This window comes from Manis pentadactyla, chromosome 4, assembly GCF_030020395.1.
Source record: "Manis pentadactyla isolate mManPen7 chromosome 4, mManPen7.hap1, whole genome shotgun sequence".
In the NCBI taxonomy this organism is placed as follows: Eukaryota; Metazoa; Chordata; class Mammalia; order Pholidota; family Manidae; genus Manis; species Manis pentadactyla.
In genome coordinates, this window is record NC_080022.1 from 122,693,562 (window position 1) to 122,711,382 (window position 17,821).

General features: G+C 38.8%; 2 protein-coding genes across 16 annotated transcripts in view; one reads left to right on the forward strand and one right to left on the reverse strand.

Annotated features, from left to right (window-relative positions):
* Positions 1 to 4,639, reverse strand: part of NCOR1 (nuclear receptor corepressor 1) — a 203,504-nt gene extending 198,865 nt beyond the window's left edge. For all 14 annotated transcript variants that reach the window (XM_036920642.2, XM_036920646.2, XM_036920647.2 and 11 more), the window contains exon 1: positions 4,500 to 4,639. The gene's annotated coding sequence lies outside the window, so the exon portion shown is untranslated. The remainder of the gene's footprint in view (positions 1 to 4,499) is intronic.
* The window catches only part of PIGL (phosphatidylinositol glycan anchor biosynthesis class L), a 100,743-nt gene continuing 87,206 nt past the window's right edge, over positions 4,285 to 17,821 (forward strand). The window contains exons 1-3 of one of the 2 annotated variants that reach the window (XM_036920659.2): positions 4,285 to 4,378; positions 5,655 to 6,009; positions 15,296 to 15,395. In XM_036920659.2, the coding sequence (XP_036776554.2) occupies positions 5,775 to 6,009; positions 15,296 to 15,395 (335 nt within the window). In that variant the 5' untranslated portion in view covers positions 4,285 to 4,378; positions 5,655 to 5,774. Of the gene's footprint in view, positions 4,379 to 5,283; positions 5,397 to 5,654; positions 6,010 to 15,295; positions 15,396 to 17,821 lie in introns of those variants that run through there. The other variant, XM_036920658.2, reaches the window with a different exon arrangement.

A 17,821-nucleotide genomic window follows, 5' to 3' on the forward strand; every position in this document is an offset into this window, starting at 1 on the left:
CTTTCAAACGGATCTCTTGAAAGAGATTCTATAATAATCCTATAAACCAATATCCTATATTCCTAATTCACAATTTTTTATTAGCACTGAAACTACTCCAAAATTTCCTGCATATATAAACTAACACATCTCTGTTCTAAAAATACATAGTCTGAGATGAGCCAATCCTATGTTTACTTTCTCTTTCTCCCAAAAATCCCACTAAACAGAAACTTTTTGTTTTTTAAGAAATACTATAATAATGCACTGATTGCAGACATTTTATCTCACTAACACTGGTAAATTTCTACCTGATTTTTAATTTCCAAAAAAATTTCATCACCAAATTCGCAGGTGTATTAGTCAGCCTCTACAACAACTGCACCAAATAACTAGGGGCTAGGCTCTTTTTTATGCTTTCAACAAATTCTACTACATGGGAAGGATTAAAAAATAAATGATATACAGACATGCCCACAATGGGATTGTGGTCTAAGTGGGGACTAAATGGCATATGCATACATAAATAACTATGACATTACAACAGAGGTAAAAGTATAGAATTTCCATAATGAAAAATAGACATCTTTGGAGAAGAGGGAGTAGGAGGGAGTCTTCTGGATGAAGGGATATGTGTTCAAACCCCCAAAACGGGCAGAATTTAGATATGGCAGAGTTTGGAAAAGTAAAGTAGAGAAACAGCATTCCAAAAAAGAGTATAGTATGAGAAAAAACAACCCTTTTTAATACAATACAAAATAGACATAATATTCAACAGCCCAAATGGAATAAACATGCCATGCTTCAGAATTAATGACAGAATATCTGAGTTTAAAATGTGTGTGTGTATGTGTGTTTTTTGTTTACAGTAAACATTTTGGCATGAATACGCCATAGAAAACCAAGGTATGAGCTTTTCAACACAGCATTAATAGAATTCATGTTATTTATCTAAGCTTTTCTGCAACTGAAATCCTCATACTTAAAAAAATTTTTTTCTCCAGAAGTTTGAGAGTAAGTGAATCAAGGAATAGCTAACTTATAAAATAATTAACCTGTTTGGATCTGAATCACCTAACCACTGATATAATAGCATTTCCATCACTGCACTACTTCAATTCCATGAATTGTCACTAGGTCCAGATAACCTCAAAAACATTTTTAATAAGATATTTATCATAGCAGATTAAATATTAAGGAAACTAAATAACTCCCAGTGATCATCAAATTACTGGTGTAGATCAATACTAATTTTTTTCAACATGTATTTTCATTGCAGAAATTTCAAGAATACCATAAATTCAACTGTTAAGCTGAGTTAAGTGATCTCTCACTCCCCATTCACCTCAATTTTTATTTTAAGAAATTGTCAACCATCACATTGAATCACCCCACAGATTGACATGGTGCAATGGAGTAAGCACTATCCTGGGTATCAAAATTTTGGATCCTGCTACTACTCAAATGCTAAGCAGATCACTTCTGTGACCCTCAGATTATTCACCTGTAAAACGGGTTTAAAAAAAAAAACTAGATAATCTGTATGACTCTACACTCCATAATTCTATTAATTATTAGCATTTTAAACAATTTAGATTTGTTTTTGAGATCATTTTTATGTAAAAGTAGCAAACTGAAGATCACAGGAATATTCACATGGCTTTGCATGGTCTCATTTTCATAAGCAAGGAGGATAGATAAAAGTATGTTGCATCTGAAGACTATCCAAGTAATATTTTGACCACACAATCTTCTGAGATAGAAAAAAATGGTAGAAGAACAGTAAAATGTTCAAGGAAAACCACCACAAGAATACCAAAATAAAAAACAGATGCTCTACACACAGTTATTGTTACATGACAGTTTTTCACAGCTTTTCAATACTCCTAAAATGTCCTGATTAAAAAAAGAAACAAAATATTTTCTTAACCATCTACATAAATACACTTTTTGCATCGACAAACCGAAAAGGACAAAATATCAAAGAACTTAGACTGGATTATTTGTGCATGTAACTGATCTGCTCAACTTGATACTTTTATAGCATCTAGTAAATGCTCTGAACAGAAAAGGTACTTCACACTGGCTGAACACAAGTGACATAATAAATCCTGATCAACCTTTACTACTTCTTTGTACCGTATGTTAGTAAAATCCAATATGGAAGTTACTAAATATGAAAGACATCTATCATTCCTAGACGTCTACAACAATTTGAAATTGCAATTAAGACAGATCACAAAATACAATTAAAAGTGAGTAACAAAACACACACACACAAAAAATGAGTAACAAATAGCCTGACATTTACCTACATCAATTCCTCGACTATTCAAAGGCCTTTGTTTTCTACTGCAGATAGCAATGGTAAGAAAATCTCACCATTTCACAAAAAAAAAGTTAAAAAAATCTTAACTTAAGGTAAATTTGGCTAGCCCTCGAACAACTTTTATTCAACAAATTCAAAAAAACATAATTTTGAGCATTCTGTACTTTTTAAATTATGTCGGTAAACCAAATAGTTGCTTTACTGTATGATTAAATCCACGAGGACATCCGCTTAAAAATACATGTTCCTCAGAAGCCATGGAGAGAATCATAGCTATACAGATATGTCAAAGCATATAACAGGTGTATTCAGCTAAGTTGTAATTATGGGAATACATTTACAATGTTTATTCGTTCAGCAAACATCTGCAGTGTCAATAGCCTACACAGAAAATTAAATCCTACATGGTGCCTTAAACGTAAAAATAAAATCAGAGACCTATCCTGCCCTCAAGAGGAGATAAAACTGGCAAATACCTAAATACAAGGTAAAAAGTGTAAATGCCATGAGAGAGACATGCAGATAAAGCATTTCAGGAGTGCAGAGGGAGCTGTTACTACCTCGCAGAAATATAACCCTTTCAATCTGTTTAAAGCAATTTTGTAACTATTAACTCCCTTTGGCTCAGGACAGTCAACCCAAGGAGAGCAGGTATTTTCCTACTATTACAGATGAGGAAACTGAAGAACAGAAAGGTTGATAATGTTTCAAGATGTCACAGAGTAAGTTAAAGGAAGAATCAGGACTCTGTATTGTATTTTCTCTGAGGGAGTAATTCAACATACGGCAAGATTTTTGTAAAAGGAAAAAGTATTTTGGTATTGCAAGTTATCACATCCTATGTAGTATGTACATATTATTTACATGCACGTATGTTAACTTCTGATTTCCACTAACAGGTGTGCTTAAAGCAACTGTGTACTATAAATATTAAAATAAATAAATAAAATTCCACTGCATTTTAACAGACTGAGAAAATAAAGACACTATTTCCTTCTCCAACAACTCGTTATTTCTTCTGTGATTTTTACCCATGTCTAAGTAAGATTCTAAAACTGGTCTAAGTAAGATTCTAAAACTGATCTTCTCCTGATAGGTCAATTGATCCATCCAATAAATACCTTTATGAAATGAAAGGGTCTATCAGAACACTTTCAAAACATCAACTCTTCAGTTATGGAAGGGATAATTACATGTGACCCATCAACAACAGCTATTATCAAGATACGCTGAAGAAATGAATGAATATTTGTGGGCCTTTTCAAACACTGCTCTTTGCACAATGTTCCGCCTTCCATCACTGCCTCACCAGGGTGCACACAAGGAATTTTACAAATGAATTTTCAAAATACTTAGGATATAATTAAGGAAGCAAATCTGATGCAAGTGAATATACTAATCCGAAAGATTAGAATCACTCATACCACTACCCTACAAGGTTAACTCTGTGGAAGCGGCACTGTGGCATGCCACACTTCCTGGGCACTTTTCATAAATATCACTTATTCCCATTCACACCTTTAATACGCGACTATGCCTAATCCAGCTAATTCTAAGAATTCAGTCTCCTCTCCATTAAGATTGATTTTTCAATTACGGTTTCTCAAATCTCTCTTCCCCCAAAAAAGAGAATTCACCGACTTCGCACATTAAAACACCAAGAATAAAAGGCAGAAGGTATTGGGTTCCGATCTCTGCCATCTCCACCGCTACCCACCCTTCGCCATTACACCCAGAAGAGGTTCGGTCAGAAAGGTGAAGCCGTTTGCTCTTCACAGACTTGTCCACCGCTGTCCTCCTCCCTAACCCCTTACATTCCCAAGACGGCCAACTCCGCCTCAGAGTGAGCCCAGGCCCGCCACCTGTGCCGGCCCCGCCTGGGCTTCCTCAGGCGGCCCTCCGGGCTCCGCACGCCCCTCCACGGGACACCGCGCCCCGGCCCGGCCCATTCTTCCTCCGAACTCCAAAAGCCTCCTCCACTCGCCCAGCCCGAGCTCCCTGCCGCGCCCGACTCGCCCCGGGCGGCCGAAGAAAACCGGCAGGGAGGCTGGGCGGCTCCCAACCTGCGCGGTACGCAACGCCCCTCACCCGGCGGGATAGCCACCCCGCGGCTGGTGCCCCGAGAGCCTCAGAAGCCCTCGGGCGAGCGGGGGCCCGGAGGCCGGAGCTACGGGCGCCGGGGCCTACTCACCGGGGGCGGGCGGAGCGTGCTAGCCGGCGCGCCTCCCGGCCTGAGGGGCAGGACGCGGCCTCGGCGCGCGTCGCTACTCCGGGACCTCACTCGGCGCGGCCAGCTGAGCGCTCACTCCAGCCACCGCCGCCGCCGCCGCTGCTGCTTCGCCACCTTGGCCGCCATCTTGACTCAACCCCTCTCCCTCCCCCAGCACCGGCGGCGGCGGCGGCTGAAGCGGCTCCGGCGCCGGCTCCTCCTCCTTCCGGAGGAATGGGAGGCCGACTCCCTCCGCTGGCTGAGCGCGGCTTTACCTCGGTCCGAGCTTCCTGGTCCCCTCGCGTCGTCCCTCGGCCTGGAGGCGGCGGTTCCCTCGAACGGAGGCGGGACCGGACCCAACGCGCTGCGCCGCGCACCGAGCCGGCCGGTCCCGCGCGCTGGGGGCCTTCCCCGGGCGTGGGAGAGGGACGTTGCTGGCCCTGTCACCCCTCCGCGGCGCTCCGCGGCGCAGCGGAACGGAGGCAGTCTCCTTGGGTCTGGGCAGCCTGGAGGGTAGCAGGGTCCCCGCGTCTTGGGAGCCGTAGTGGTGGGCGACCTACCCAACAGAGCTTCTAGGGCTCTGACTGTAATTCGCACCAAGACTTCACCGAAATGCCGGGGAAGGCCGATTTGTCCATGATGTCGATCCTTAACCTGAAGTCATCCGCCAGAGGAACCTGCGGCCTCGCGTCTCCTTAGTACACGTTCAGCCTGACTGTTCTAATGAAATGAGTAGACGCCCCGTCGCAACCGCATACTTGGCCTTCAGGGAAGCCACCACTCCCAACATCCCCAAATTAAGGCAAAACAAAGTTGGTGTTCATCTAGATAAGGGGCTGTCTAACCACGTAATTACGAGAAAGTCCCGGGTTTTAAGAAGTGAGTTACTAAATGGCGAAGAGAGAACGCACGATGGGGAGGCGAAAGAAGCGTGTTTTAAAATCAGCTTTCACAATTAGGACAAGAGTAGAAAACGGGACGGCAAGGGGTTCAGTTCAGCTCTGAAACCGAGCAAGCATAAGACCTGGGAAATGCCATCAAGTAAAAAGAACTCGATGAAGAAATGTTGGGATACATCCGCATAAAACCATAGCAGAAACCCGACGTGGTTTTTCTTTTTGGTTTTTTTTTTTAAAGCCTCAGGTCAGCAAGCCGGAGTTCAGTTCGGAACGCAATTTCCGAAGCTCAGTTTTCCCGCCGGAGTCGGAGACAGCTGCAGCCTTCCCTATTGCGCAGGCTCAATGCCACTTACAGAGCATGGAAGTGGTGGGTCTTCTATGTTTGGCAGTGGTGGTCCTATCGTGGGGCTTCCTCTGGTTTGGGGACTACTCCGAACGAATGGAGAGTCAGGAGCAGTCTGGTCTGCTGGGAGCCGGAAACCGGACCCTCCTAGTGATCGCGCACCCCGACGATGAAGCCATGTTCTTTGCTCCCACCGTGCTAGGCTTGACCCGCCTGAGGCGCCGGGTGTCTCTGCTGTGCTTTTCTGCAGGTAGGAGGCTGTAGACGGGGCAGTGGGAGCCGGGACTGTCTGTGAAGGATGTAGGTGCTAACGTATCTCAGTCCACTTCTTCCCGAAGAGTTCCCTGTTACAAGAATCTAAGTAAATACAGCGAAGGTCCCTTCTCTGGGCACTTAATAAAGAATCGGTGGCCCCAGCCGGGGAACTGTAGCGGCCAGCTTCCCAGGCGGGTTGGGAGACTTCCGCGGCTTGTGTATTCCACTCTTTGCTAGCAGGATTTAGGAGCACAGATAACTTCTCACCTTTGGTTCCATTTAGTACCTACATTTCCGTTGGGAACTGAGACCGTGCCCATTAACCTTTTTATTTGCAGAAGGACCAAGAATGATGATCTTACTATATAGTACACCAAATATAATCTAGGTTATATCATGCCTGCACAACTTTTAGTTTTACATCCAACTGTGATAGAAGACCCACCTGCTGCTTTTTTAATCCTTTTTATGCTAGAAAGACGCATATGTCAAATTGAAGAGATAAACAGATTGTTAAGAGTAGGAAATAATTTGATAGTAATTTTAGAGTTCAATTCCACCCAACTTTAAGTGAAGGGGCTTTTCAAAGAATAAGTCCTCCTTTGCCATACAGAAAAGATGGAATGAGAAAACAAAAATTGGCCATGGTACTGCATTATGGTGACAACTGTATAACTGAATTAATTAAACTGTACGTACAGTTGGTGAATTTGGGGGAATGTAAAGTTAAACCTCAATAAAGCTGTTTTTCACAAATGCCCATGCCCTCTTCCCGTTTGGTTGTTTGCTGTTCCACTTCTTTTTCTGTACAGATTTTTCACCGAAATCACATTTTATACAGTTTTATATTTTTCACTGAACATTACTTTATCATTCATCAAATATTTATTAAACACTTATGCACACTGCACACTGTTAGAAAATCCAGAACACTGACAACACTGAAGGTTGGTGGGGATGCAGAGCAATAGGAATTCTCATTCATTGATTGTGGGGTTGCAAAATGGATGAGCCACCTTGAAAGGCAGTTTAGCAGTTTCTTACAAAAGTAAACATACTCTTTTACCAAACCATCCAGCAATTACCCTACTTGGTCTTTATTTACCCAGAGGAGTTGAAATATGCCCACACAAAACCCTGCACACACGTCTGTAGCAGCTTTATTCATAATTGCCAGAACTTTGAAGTAACCAAGGTATCCTTCAGTAGGTGAGTGGATAAATAGTATATCCAGAAATGGAATACTAGCACTAAAAAGAAATAAGGTATCAAGCCATGAAAAGGTATGGTGGAACCTTAAATGCATAGACTAAGTGAAAGAAACCAATCTGAAAAGGCTACATACTATACAATTCCAACTGTATGACATTCCAAAAAAGGCAAAACTCTGGAGACAGTAAAAAGATAAGTGATTGCCTGGGATTGGGATGGGAAGAAGGATGAATAGGAGGGGCACAGAGGATTTTTTTAGGCAGTGAAAATATTTTATGATATTATAATGATGGATATCTATCATTATACTTTTGAACAAACCCATGGAATGTACATGAGTGAACCCCTACTATAAACTGTGGACTCTGGGTTATTATAATGTGTCAATGCAGGATCATCAGCTGTAACATGTACCACCCTCTTGAAGAATGTTGGTAATGAGGGAGGCTGCATGTAGTGGGCAGGGAGGACATGGGAAATCTCTTCCTTCCTTTCAATTTTATTGTGAATCTAAAACTGCTGTTTAAAAAGGTTATAATAAAATTTTAGTTTACAAAAAGGTATATTCTAGGCCTGATTCTATGCCCTAGGAATAAAACAGTGAAAACAAACTATATAAAGAATGTGTCCTTGTGAGATAATTTAAACATTTGCCCATGTTAATAAGAACTAGATATACAACCTTTTAAGTGGTCTCAGAGATAAAATTTTATTTCGTCATCCCTTATTGTATATAGATTTCAAGGTTTTTTCCAGTTTATCACAAGTAACAGTGAACATCTTTAGGCATTTTGTATTATTTCATTAGAATTGATACCTAATTTTGGCTGTTTTAAGGCTTTGCATGCAAATTGCATTCCCCAAAACACACCAGTTTACATTCTGACAAGTAATGAGACTATCTGTCTTTATATAGTACCCTCTCTAGCACTAACTCATATTTTTTTAATATTTCTTGATTTGCTCAACCCTTTTTTCCTTCAAAATCATAACATTAACATTAAGCCATTTCTCATATTTATTGAGAATCTGAGTCTAAGCCCTTTTCTTCTTAGTTCATGCTATTAAGGATATCAGTTGCAAATAGACATGGGTAATAGCCTCATTTTTTTATTTTCCTGTTTTAATTTATGTTTTATACTAAAACTGTGAGAGTCAAATTATAAGCAAATTTGTTTCAAGACTTAAAAGAGAAGCCTGGATTTTATTTACAACATATATAGGTGCAGTGGATTCTTTAATAAATTTCTTCTTATTTTTCAATAGGTTGGGATTAGAAATCAAAATTTTTTTCAAATAAAAAATACAAAACATGCCCTGCCCTCTGATTTATTGTTCTTCAGAGCGTTTACTGTTTTTGACCTTTCTTCTTCCAAATACATTTTACAATTAGTTTGATCATGTTAAAGGAAACACCTTGCTGGCATGTTTTTTTTAAATTACTTTATTAATAAATATAGGGAAAATTGACATATATAATATAAAATCTTTATATGATTTTATCATATATCTCTTCATTTGTACTGGTCTTTAATGTGGGTCGGTAGTTTTATAATAACAGTCTTAGGTATTGAGATGATTAGTAATTTTGTCCTTTAATGTTTCTCATAATGAGAGAGTCTTTTTGAAAATAACAGTAGTCTCCTGTTACTTTCTCATACTTTGATATTCTCTTTTATTTCTTTACATTAAATACTTACATCGGCTTCTAATAATTCCAGTTCTGTAGTCTGTGTGTCTGATTCTGCTCTTTGAGTAACTCAGAGTAACTTGTTTCTTACGTATTGTGGTTTTTTTTATCATAAGCACATTTGTGTTTCTTGAAACCATATTTACGATAATATTTTGATGATTTATGTATTTTGAAGCTAGGCAGCAAAGGGCACTACCCACCTAGATCACTCAAAACCAAAATTATAGATTCAGATTTTTCAGGCCACAGAGATAATATAAATTCAGAGTTCAAACCCACGTACATTAGTTGTCTAATGCTGTGTAACATATTATCTCAAAACTTGGTGGCTTAAAACAAGAGTTGTATTTTATCTCTCATGGTGTCAAAGCAGTTATCTCTGTCCCACGATATTGAGTACCTCAGCTGGATGAGAATCAGCTGAGTTAGCAATAGATGTCAGCCAGAACATCCACATATGGTCATTCCAAGTAGCTTGAGTTTCTTCACAGCCCAGTGGCCCGGCTTCTGGGCAGGTCTCCTGAGAGAGAGGCTGCCCTCGGTGTAGACACACTGCCTTCTATGGCCTAGCCTTGGAAACCGTGCAGGACCGCTTTCCCTGCATTCTGTTTGTCAAGGCACCACAAGTCACACCCAGGTTCAAGGAGAGAAATAGACTCTATCTGATAGGGAACAGCAGGTTCTGTAAGTGCATGTGGGACTAGAAATAACTGCTGTAGGTATTTTTTGGAAAATACAATGTGCCTCACCAAGTAAAGGCAAGTGTGTAGTTAAGATTTCTTTAAGGGGTGACGTATTTCTTGTTTTCCCTTCCACAAGAACCAAGTCTGAAAAAGATGTAGCCCTATCATCAGGGTGGGGGGTTTTTCTAGTTCACCCACTGTAGAGATTGCTTTCTGAAGGTCTGTCTCTGGGTGGAGGTGTCCTTATTTGTGCCCAAACTTTATCTCCTCTTGCCCTGATTTGTAGGCTGCCAGCTATATTCAAGGTGCCCAGGCTTCAGCTCCACCCTACCTGTCTGGATTTGTGCTTGCCTATTATTTAAGACCGCCAGAAATAGCCCTTACTTTCCTGTTAATTCAGCTGTATGTTCTAACATTTTCCTTATTTCACATGCTCCAGCATTCTATGCTAATAGGGTTTCTCCAGACATCTGGTTCACTGTATTTCCTAAAACAGAACTTACCAGTTTATTTCTAACAATGCTGTTTAATCATGAATGACTCTTCAAAGTTTTCCTTATCGAAATACATTTAGATCCAGTCTCAAAGTGTTAGTCTCATGTGTCTTTTTAATGACCCAATATATTTGGGAATTCTAAAAAACTATGGTTGTAAGTATTGACTGCATCCTATTGAAAATGGAATAAATTACTAATACTTTAAAATATGAATTATGTTTCTTTAAGGGAGTTCATAGAAACTTGAGAACATGTCTCAAAGGTTATATATCTCAGGTTCTATTTGTAAATGTATATAAATACTTGGGTACTTTTCTCTAAGGTTTAGACTGATGGGATTTCCGTATGATCATATCAACCAGAGAATACATAGGCGTCCAGTGACTAACTGAAAGCAATGCCTATTCATAAATGTTGATGCTGGTGGGTTAACTGAAAGGTTAAATGTTTATGAGAATTTTATGTATTTCTGAGTATACATTTACTTACCCTTTTTTTAATATTCAGCCTTAGAATTCATATGCCAGGAGCTTAATACACATCCCCTATTTTGAACCTAACATAGTGTATAATTGTTGATAAAAATGTTTGTCTTGATGACTAACTTTATTTAATTGACTTAATTGAAAAACATTACATGCTTTTCAGAATTTTTATTTACTTAATGAGTTAAAGTTTTAAGTGTAAATATAAAGGACTTGCTTAAACTGTGAGAAACCATAAAAGAAAAGCTAAAGAGTTCATGTCCAAGACCAAAGAGAAATTCCACAATGATAAAGATTGCCTGTGAACAGTGAAAAGGAAAGATACAAGCATGAAACAGAAAATGCAATAGAACTAATCTTGAGAGAAGTGTAGAATGGAAATTATCAACAAAATGAATGCATTTTAAAGAGCTTAATATTGGAAATATTTTTTATAACCACTTATTGCAATGAGTTAGATACTATTCTCATGCAGTGCATACTGCTCATCCCATCTGATACAAACATGCCTGTCACATTCAGGAAAAGGTGGTTTCCAGTATGTTTGGACTTGTTAATGACTGTAAGTTGCAGATCAGAGAAACTGGCAAAAAGTAATATTTCCATTAGTAAAAGTCAATATTAATGCACTCCATTAATACAGTACTTACAAGTATGGTTATATTGGTTGATAATAGTATCTGGCAATGTTTCTTGATCTTGGCCTCATAGATGCATGATCAGTGTCTTTTTTCTTAATGATCTTTTAAAAACTTGTTTCACCAATTTTAAAGACATAATTTCTGTTTTACAGTGATAACTCATAACTGAAATATCTTTATTCAATGCAAATCTAATTTACTATTTTTTATTGTGGTAAAATCTACAGAATATAAAATTTACCATTTTAGTCATTTTTAAGTATTAATTCAGTGAGTGGCATTAAGTACATTCACAATATTCTGCCGTAACCACCATCTACTTCCAGGATTCTTTCATCATCCTACACATTCCATCATTCTGCCCACCCATTATTCTAGGAACTTCATGTAAGTAAAATCATACAATTTTTGTCCATTTAGGTCTGGTTTATTTAGCATGTTTTCAAAGTTTCACCCATGTTGTAGCATATATCACAACTTCATTCCTTTTTAAGGCTGAATAATACCCCATGGTAAGTACATACCACATTTAGCTTATCCATTCATTTATTTTTGGCACTGGGGTGGTTCTGTTTTTTGGCTGTTGTGTATAATGCTGCTTTGGACACAGGTCTGTAAGTATGAGTTCCTGTTTTCAAATCTTTTGAGTATATACCTGAGAGTAGAATTTCTGAGTTACGTGGTAATTCTGTGTTTAAATTTTTGAGGAATAAAAACTGTTTTCCACAGTAGCTGCACTGTTTTATGTTCCCACCAGCAATGCACAAATGTTCTAATTTCTCCACATCATCAACTACACTTGCAGCTTAAGGTTTGTTTAGTTAGTTGTTTTTTTTTTTTTTTTTTTACTATAGCCATCCAAGTGGGTGTGAAACGATATCTCCCTGTCGTTTTGCTTTGCAGCTCCATAATGAATAACACTATTGATAATCTTTTCATGTGCTTATTGGCCATCTGTCTATATTTGGAGAAATGTCTATTCAAGTACTTTGCCCATTTTTTTATTGTAGTTTCATTTTTAAATTGTGATTTCTCCAACTGGGTTCTGTGGACACGTTCTAATGGAAGAAAAGCCAGCCCTTTTGGTTTAAATTTCCTTTGGAGAACCCAGGCCTTTGAACTCCAGTAATACTGCCCCTTTCTCTTATCCCTCCAATGTAGTAGTTACTTCTTCTTTTTTTTTTTTTTTTTTTAGGAGAGCAAGGTACAGGCTTTTATTTAGAGATACAGTGAAAGAACAGAGCTCCTGGCTCATGCCAGGAGGGGACAAGAGAGTCCTGGTAGTTACTTCTTGCTGACTCTAATCTATGGCCACTTCACTGTTCCCTGTTTGGCCCTCAAATCCACTATCAGTTATGCGTCACATTCTCTTCATTAGATTCTTACTGATGTAAATATTTGATGCAGTTTCTGTGTCCTGCACAGAACTAACTGGTACAGAACCTAGGTCCCCTCATTTTGTAGTTGAAAAAATGTTGACCTTATTTTTTTTCCAAATACATTTTGGAATTTGCTTGTTTATGCTCAAGGATAAACCTTTCTGGCATTCCTGAAACCCAGGAACTTAAGAAATCTCTCCAGATCCGTAAAGTTAGTAGGCCAGGTATTGGGACCATGCCTTGATGCTCAATCCACTTCTCATCCTAAGAAATTAAGACTTCCATGGTAGGAAACTAGGTAACTAAAGGAACAAGAGAGGGTTTTTTTTTTCCTTTTTATTTTTAGCTATGTAAATTTGTTACCTACTTAGAATAAATTAATTTAAATTTGTAAAGTAAAATAAAATTTTTATATATTATGGTATATAATTGTGAGATTTAATAAAATATTGTGGTATATAAGTGTGCATCTTTACAAAGTGACTTTAATTTCTGTTTAATGTCATTATGGTTGCTAGCTATTACTGAGAAGTATTAGTTATCCCAAGGCAGAAGACTTCACTAAACATACAATTATCTATAAGCTATATACACATATACACACATATACAACATAGTTCTATATAAATAAATTTACATTAATCCCACATATTTTTTATTTTCTAGAGTAATGATCTCCAAGCAGGTTTTTCTTTTTTGGTCACATTTTCCTACTTGTAAAAACTTTTTTGAGCATATACTCTCATTATATGTATATTTATTTATAATTATATTGAGTACATGGACCACTGAACTAATGTGTACATTATAAAATGTTAACAAAAGTTGACATTTGTAAAGGACAAGGTAAACAAATTAAGAGGAGAATTTCTAAGGCTTTTCCTTCCACCCCACCCCCCACAGTTTACCTTGGCCCATCCCAGCATGCACCCACCCCAGGTGAAGGCTGTTCTAGGACATGTCAGTTAGAGCTGTGGAAAGATCTCAGACACTCTGCTGAAGTGCCTACAGGTTCACCAAACTTAGTGAAAATAATTAAATGATCTCTGACTTACTCACTAACTTGTTTCAAGTTCCTTAATTCCAACACAAAATAAAACCAGCTTCATAAACACATTTGGTGCTTCTACAGTTTCTCACAACCAGAATCAGAGTCTGACGTGCACAGCCTCTGAACTTGAGTCCCATTACCAGTGTGCATTAGGCTGTTGCTAAAGATCAAGTAACCTTAAGACAGTATGGGAGAGGGTATGTGTATGGATTTGGGAAGAACGTAAAACAACCCAAAACATAATGACAGTCACAAAATTGACTATAATTTCTATCTGACTTTTTTTTTTTTCAGTTCACAAAAAATTGTGATAAGGACAATACAAAATTAAGCTGTCTGGAGTCTTTTTAGAGGTAGTTTATTTGTTGGATACAATGTAATGACTCATGTCTCCACTCTGGGTTCAAACAGTCGAAAACTAGCACTAGAGTAACCCCTGCCAAATGGAGAGGTTTCCCAGGGGAGTTTTTCTGTGTTACCTGGAACAGAAAGCCAAGCCTCTCTTTTATCAGTACTTTATGAGTGCCTCCAGTGTGCTGGACACCAGGATGACACAAAGTTGAATTAGACCACAACTTTTAAGGTCAATAACATTTAGGAATTAATAATCAGATCATGGAGAAAAGTTCATACTTAAGAGCAGAATACTGGAAATGATTACTTGCCAGGAAAAATAGGAGAAGTCTTCCCAGAGGAAATGCCATGTGATGGGCACAATGAAGATGGATTGTAATTCAGGAAGAAAGGAAAGAAGAGGGGAAAGGTAAAGAAGACAAGGAAAGAGAAAACAACACTGAGTGCAGAGCTGGCAAGATTTGTGTTATCTCATGTAATCCTCAGGAAAGCCTTATGAGATGGTGAGATGGCCATTATCCCTGCTTCATAGGGAGGGCGACTGTGGCTCAGGAAATTTAGGTGGGACAAATCACACATGGAATTACCTGCTGGAGAGTTGAATTAAGGGGTAGATAATTGCTCATAAGTGCAATTTAACTTCATTGCATACTATTAGTAAGGATACAGGGGAGTTGTACCTACCAGAACTATTCCTAAGACATGTAGTGTGCATGTTGAGAAAATAAAGAATGCATAAGCTACTTAGAGTGCTGATGTGGTCAAGTCCTCCAGAGGTATGCCAGGGTAGCTGGTTGCTAAACCCTGGAAAGGAGGATATATTCCTGAGTGACACCTGCACATCTTCATGCACAATACTCAGAAAGAGCAGCCTCTTCTTTAAATGTTAAACAGATATTTGAGGACTGTCAATTTACAGAGACCCAAACTAACAGTGTGCCCATGCGTCCTACTTGTTCTGAGTGGTTATAGAAGGGTTGATCCTAAATCTGCTTACTGCCAAAGCCAGCAATCCTGGTGAAGTACAGCCTGCATTAGCATGCCACTAAAATACAGGCAGACAGACCCACAGATAGATACAGAGGTGGGGAAGAATTAAGTGGTGCTGCTGGTAGTCCTCTCACAGGAGTATCTGATAATAACCTTGATGTATTGTCTTCAGTTTGTTTGTCATAACCACAAATTTTTCAGGTAGTTTAAATCCCTAAGGGAACAAGATAAAAATGAGTGAGCCAATAGATCCCACTGTGTACAGAAATCAACCACCTTATGTTTGCTATCCCCAGGAAATTACTACAATCAAGGGGAGATTCGTAAGAAAGAACTTGTGCAGAGCTGTGACGTTCTGGGGATTCCACCTTCCAGTGTAATGATTATTGACAACAGGTAATTTCTCTGTTAACAATGTTGAAATTCATTGGCAATAAATATGCAGTGGTACACAGTCAAGACACAAAAAACTAATGTGGGTGGATAAGAACATCTTATTTGAGAAGTGTACTTAAAATAATTTCACTTTTTTTTTTTTAGTTAATTATTTTTTATTGAAGGGTAGTTGACACACAGTATTACATTACATTAGTTTCAGGTGTACAACATAGTGATTCAACATTTATATACATGACAATTCTAGGTACCAGCTATCACCATACCAAGCTGTTACAATACCTTGACTATATTCATTACATCCCGGTTACTTATTATTTTACCATTGGAAGTGTGTACTTTTTTTTTTGTTTGTTTGTGAGGGCATCTCTCATATTTATTGATAAAATGGTTGTTAACAACAATAAAATTCTGTATAGGGGAGTCAATGCACAATCATTAATCCACCCCAAGCCTAATTTTCATCAGTCTCCAATCTTCTCAGGCATAACAAACAACTTCTTACATGGGGAACAAATTCTTACATAGTGAATAGTTCTTACATGGTGAACAGTACAAGGGCAGCCATCACAGAAACCTTCGGTTTTGCTCATGCATTATGAACTATAAACAGTCAGTTCAAATATGAATACTCATTTGATTTTTATCCTTGATTTATATGTGGATACCACATTTCTCTCTTTATTATTATTATTTTTAATAAAATGCTGAAGTGGTAGGTAGATACAAGATAAAGGTAGAAAACATAGTTTAGTGTTGTAAGAGAGCAAATGTAGATGATCAGGTGTGTGCCTGTAGACTATGTGTTAATCCAAGCTAGACAAGGGCAATAAAACATCCACGTATGCAGAAGATTTCTCTCAGAACAGGGGGGGTGAGGTTCTAAGCCTCACCTCTGTTGATCCCCAATTTCTCACCTGATGACCCCCCTGCGACTGTGCCTGTCTTAGGTTGTTTCTCCCTTGAGGAATCTTACCCATCTCTGGCTAACCAGTCATCTTCCGGGGCCATACAGGGAAATGTAAAGTTGGTAAGTGAGAGAGAAGCCTTATTGTTTGAAATGGCTAGCTTTTTATTTCTTTGCGTATTTATGCCCTGTAGCTTCTATGCCCAGCATTTGTCTTGAGGTATCTTTACCACTTGGAAGAATTATGATACTTGGTAAATTTGATATGAGGCACAAATTCTATTTAAGGGTTGTAATTAGGAAGGAAGAAGAAAAGCTATAGAAGTAGCAGGCGGAAGAAAACATGGGAAGATTGATTATTTCTTTGACATATCTTCTTGTAGAGTAACTTCAGCATGTATAGGTTTTAAGCTACTACTTAAATTGCGCACACACATTAACATAATAGGAGTATAGTTACATAACCAAAGCATACCTGTAATTACCAGCCATCTCCAGTGAAACCAAGAAAACCAGTTAGGCACCTTAGGCATTTGTGAAAACTTATCTATGATATGGTGGATATTGTCCAACTGAACTTGAACAGTCTGAGAGAAATCAGACAAATTAAAACAACCCATTCCTGGGGAATGTTCACATCCCTTATGTTCTTTTAACAGTAAATAGTCGGTATTTGTAAGATTTTGGAGGGCTACAATTTGCACTTCTCCTAATTCTTGACTGAGTTCCAACAGTATAGATCCAGTCAAATTTGTTGTTTTACTGTATGCACAGGCCAGCTTAGATATCTCCTTCCTCATTCCCATGGCAAGTCCAGGAACTGCTGGGATGAGTGCATCTACACCTGTAGCAGTGCATGGATCTTTGTTGGGGTTTTTGATGATCATCTTCTGGCATGAGTCTTCCAGAGAGTGCTGATGTTGGAAGTTCTTTTTCGTATCGTATCTTATTTCATTTTCGGGGTAGCGCATTTAGGCTTTGATCCTCTGTATAAACACAAACAGACCCTTTGCCTACACTTTTATATGCCCTTTATACCCTTGTGTAGAATTCATTGAAGGTTACCACAAAGGAACTGCCTTTTTTTTGTTTGTTTGTTATCACTAATCTACACTTACATGACGAATATTATGTTTACTAGGCTCTCCCCTATACCAGGTCTCCCCTATAAACCCCTTTACAGTCACTGTCCATCAGCAAAGCAAAATGTTGTAGAATCACTACTTGCCTTCTCTGTGTTGTACAGCCCTCCCTTTTCTCCTACCCCCCCATGCATGCTAATCTTAATACCACCCTACTTCTCCCCCACTTATCCCTCCCTACCCACCCATCCTCCCCAGTCCCTTTCCCTTTGGTACCTGTTAGTCCATTCTTGAGTTCTGTGATTCTGCTGCTGTCTTATTTCTTCAGTTTTTCCTTTGTTCTTATATTCCACAGATAAGTGAAATCATTTGCTATTTCTTTTTCTCCGCTTGGCTTGTTTCACTGAGCATAATACCCTCCAGCTCCATCCATGTTG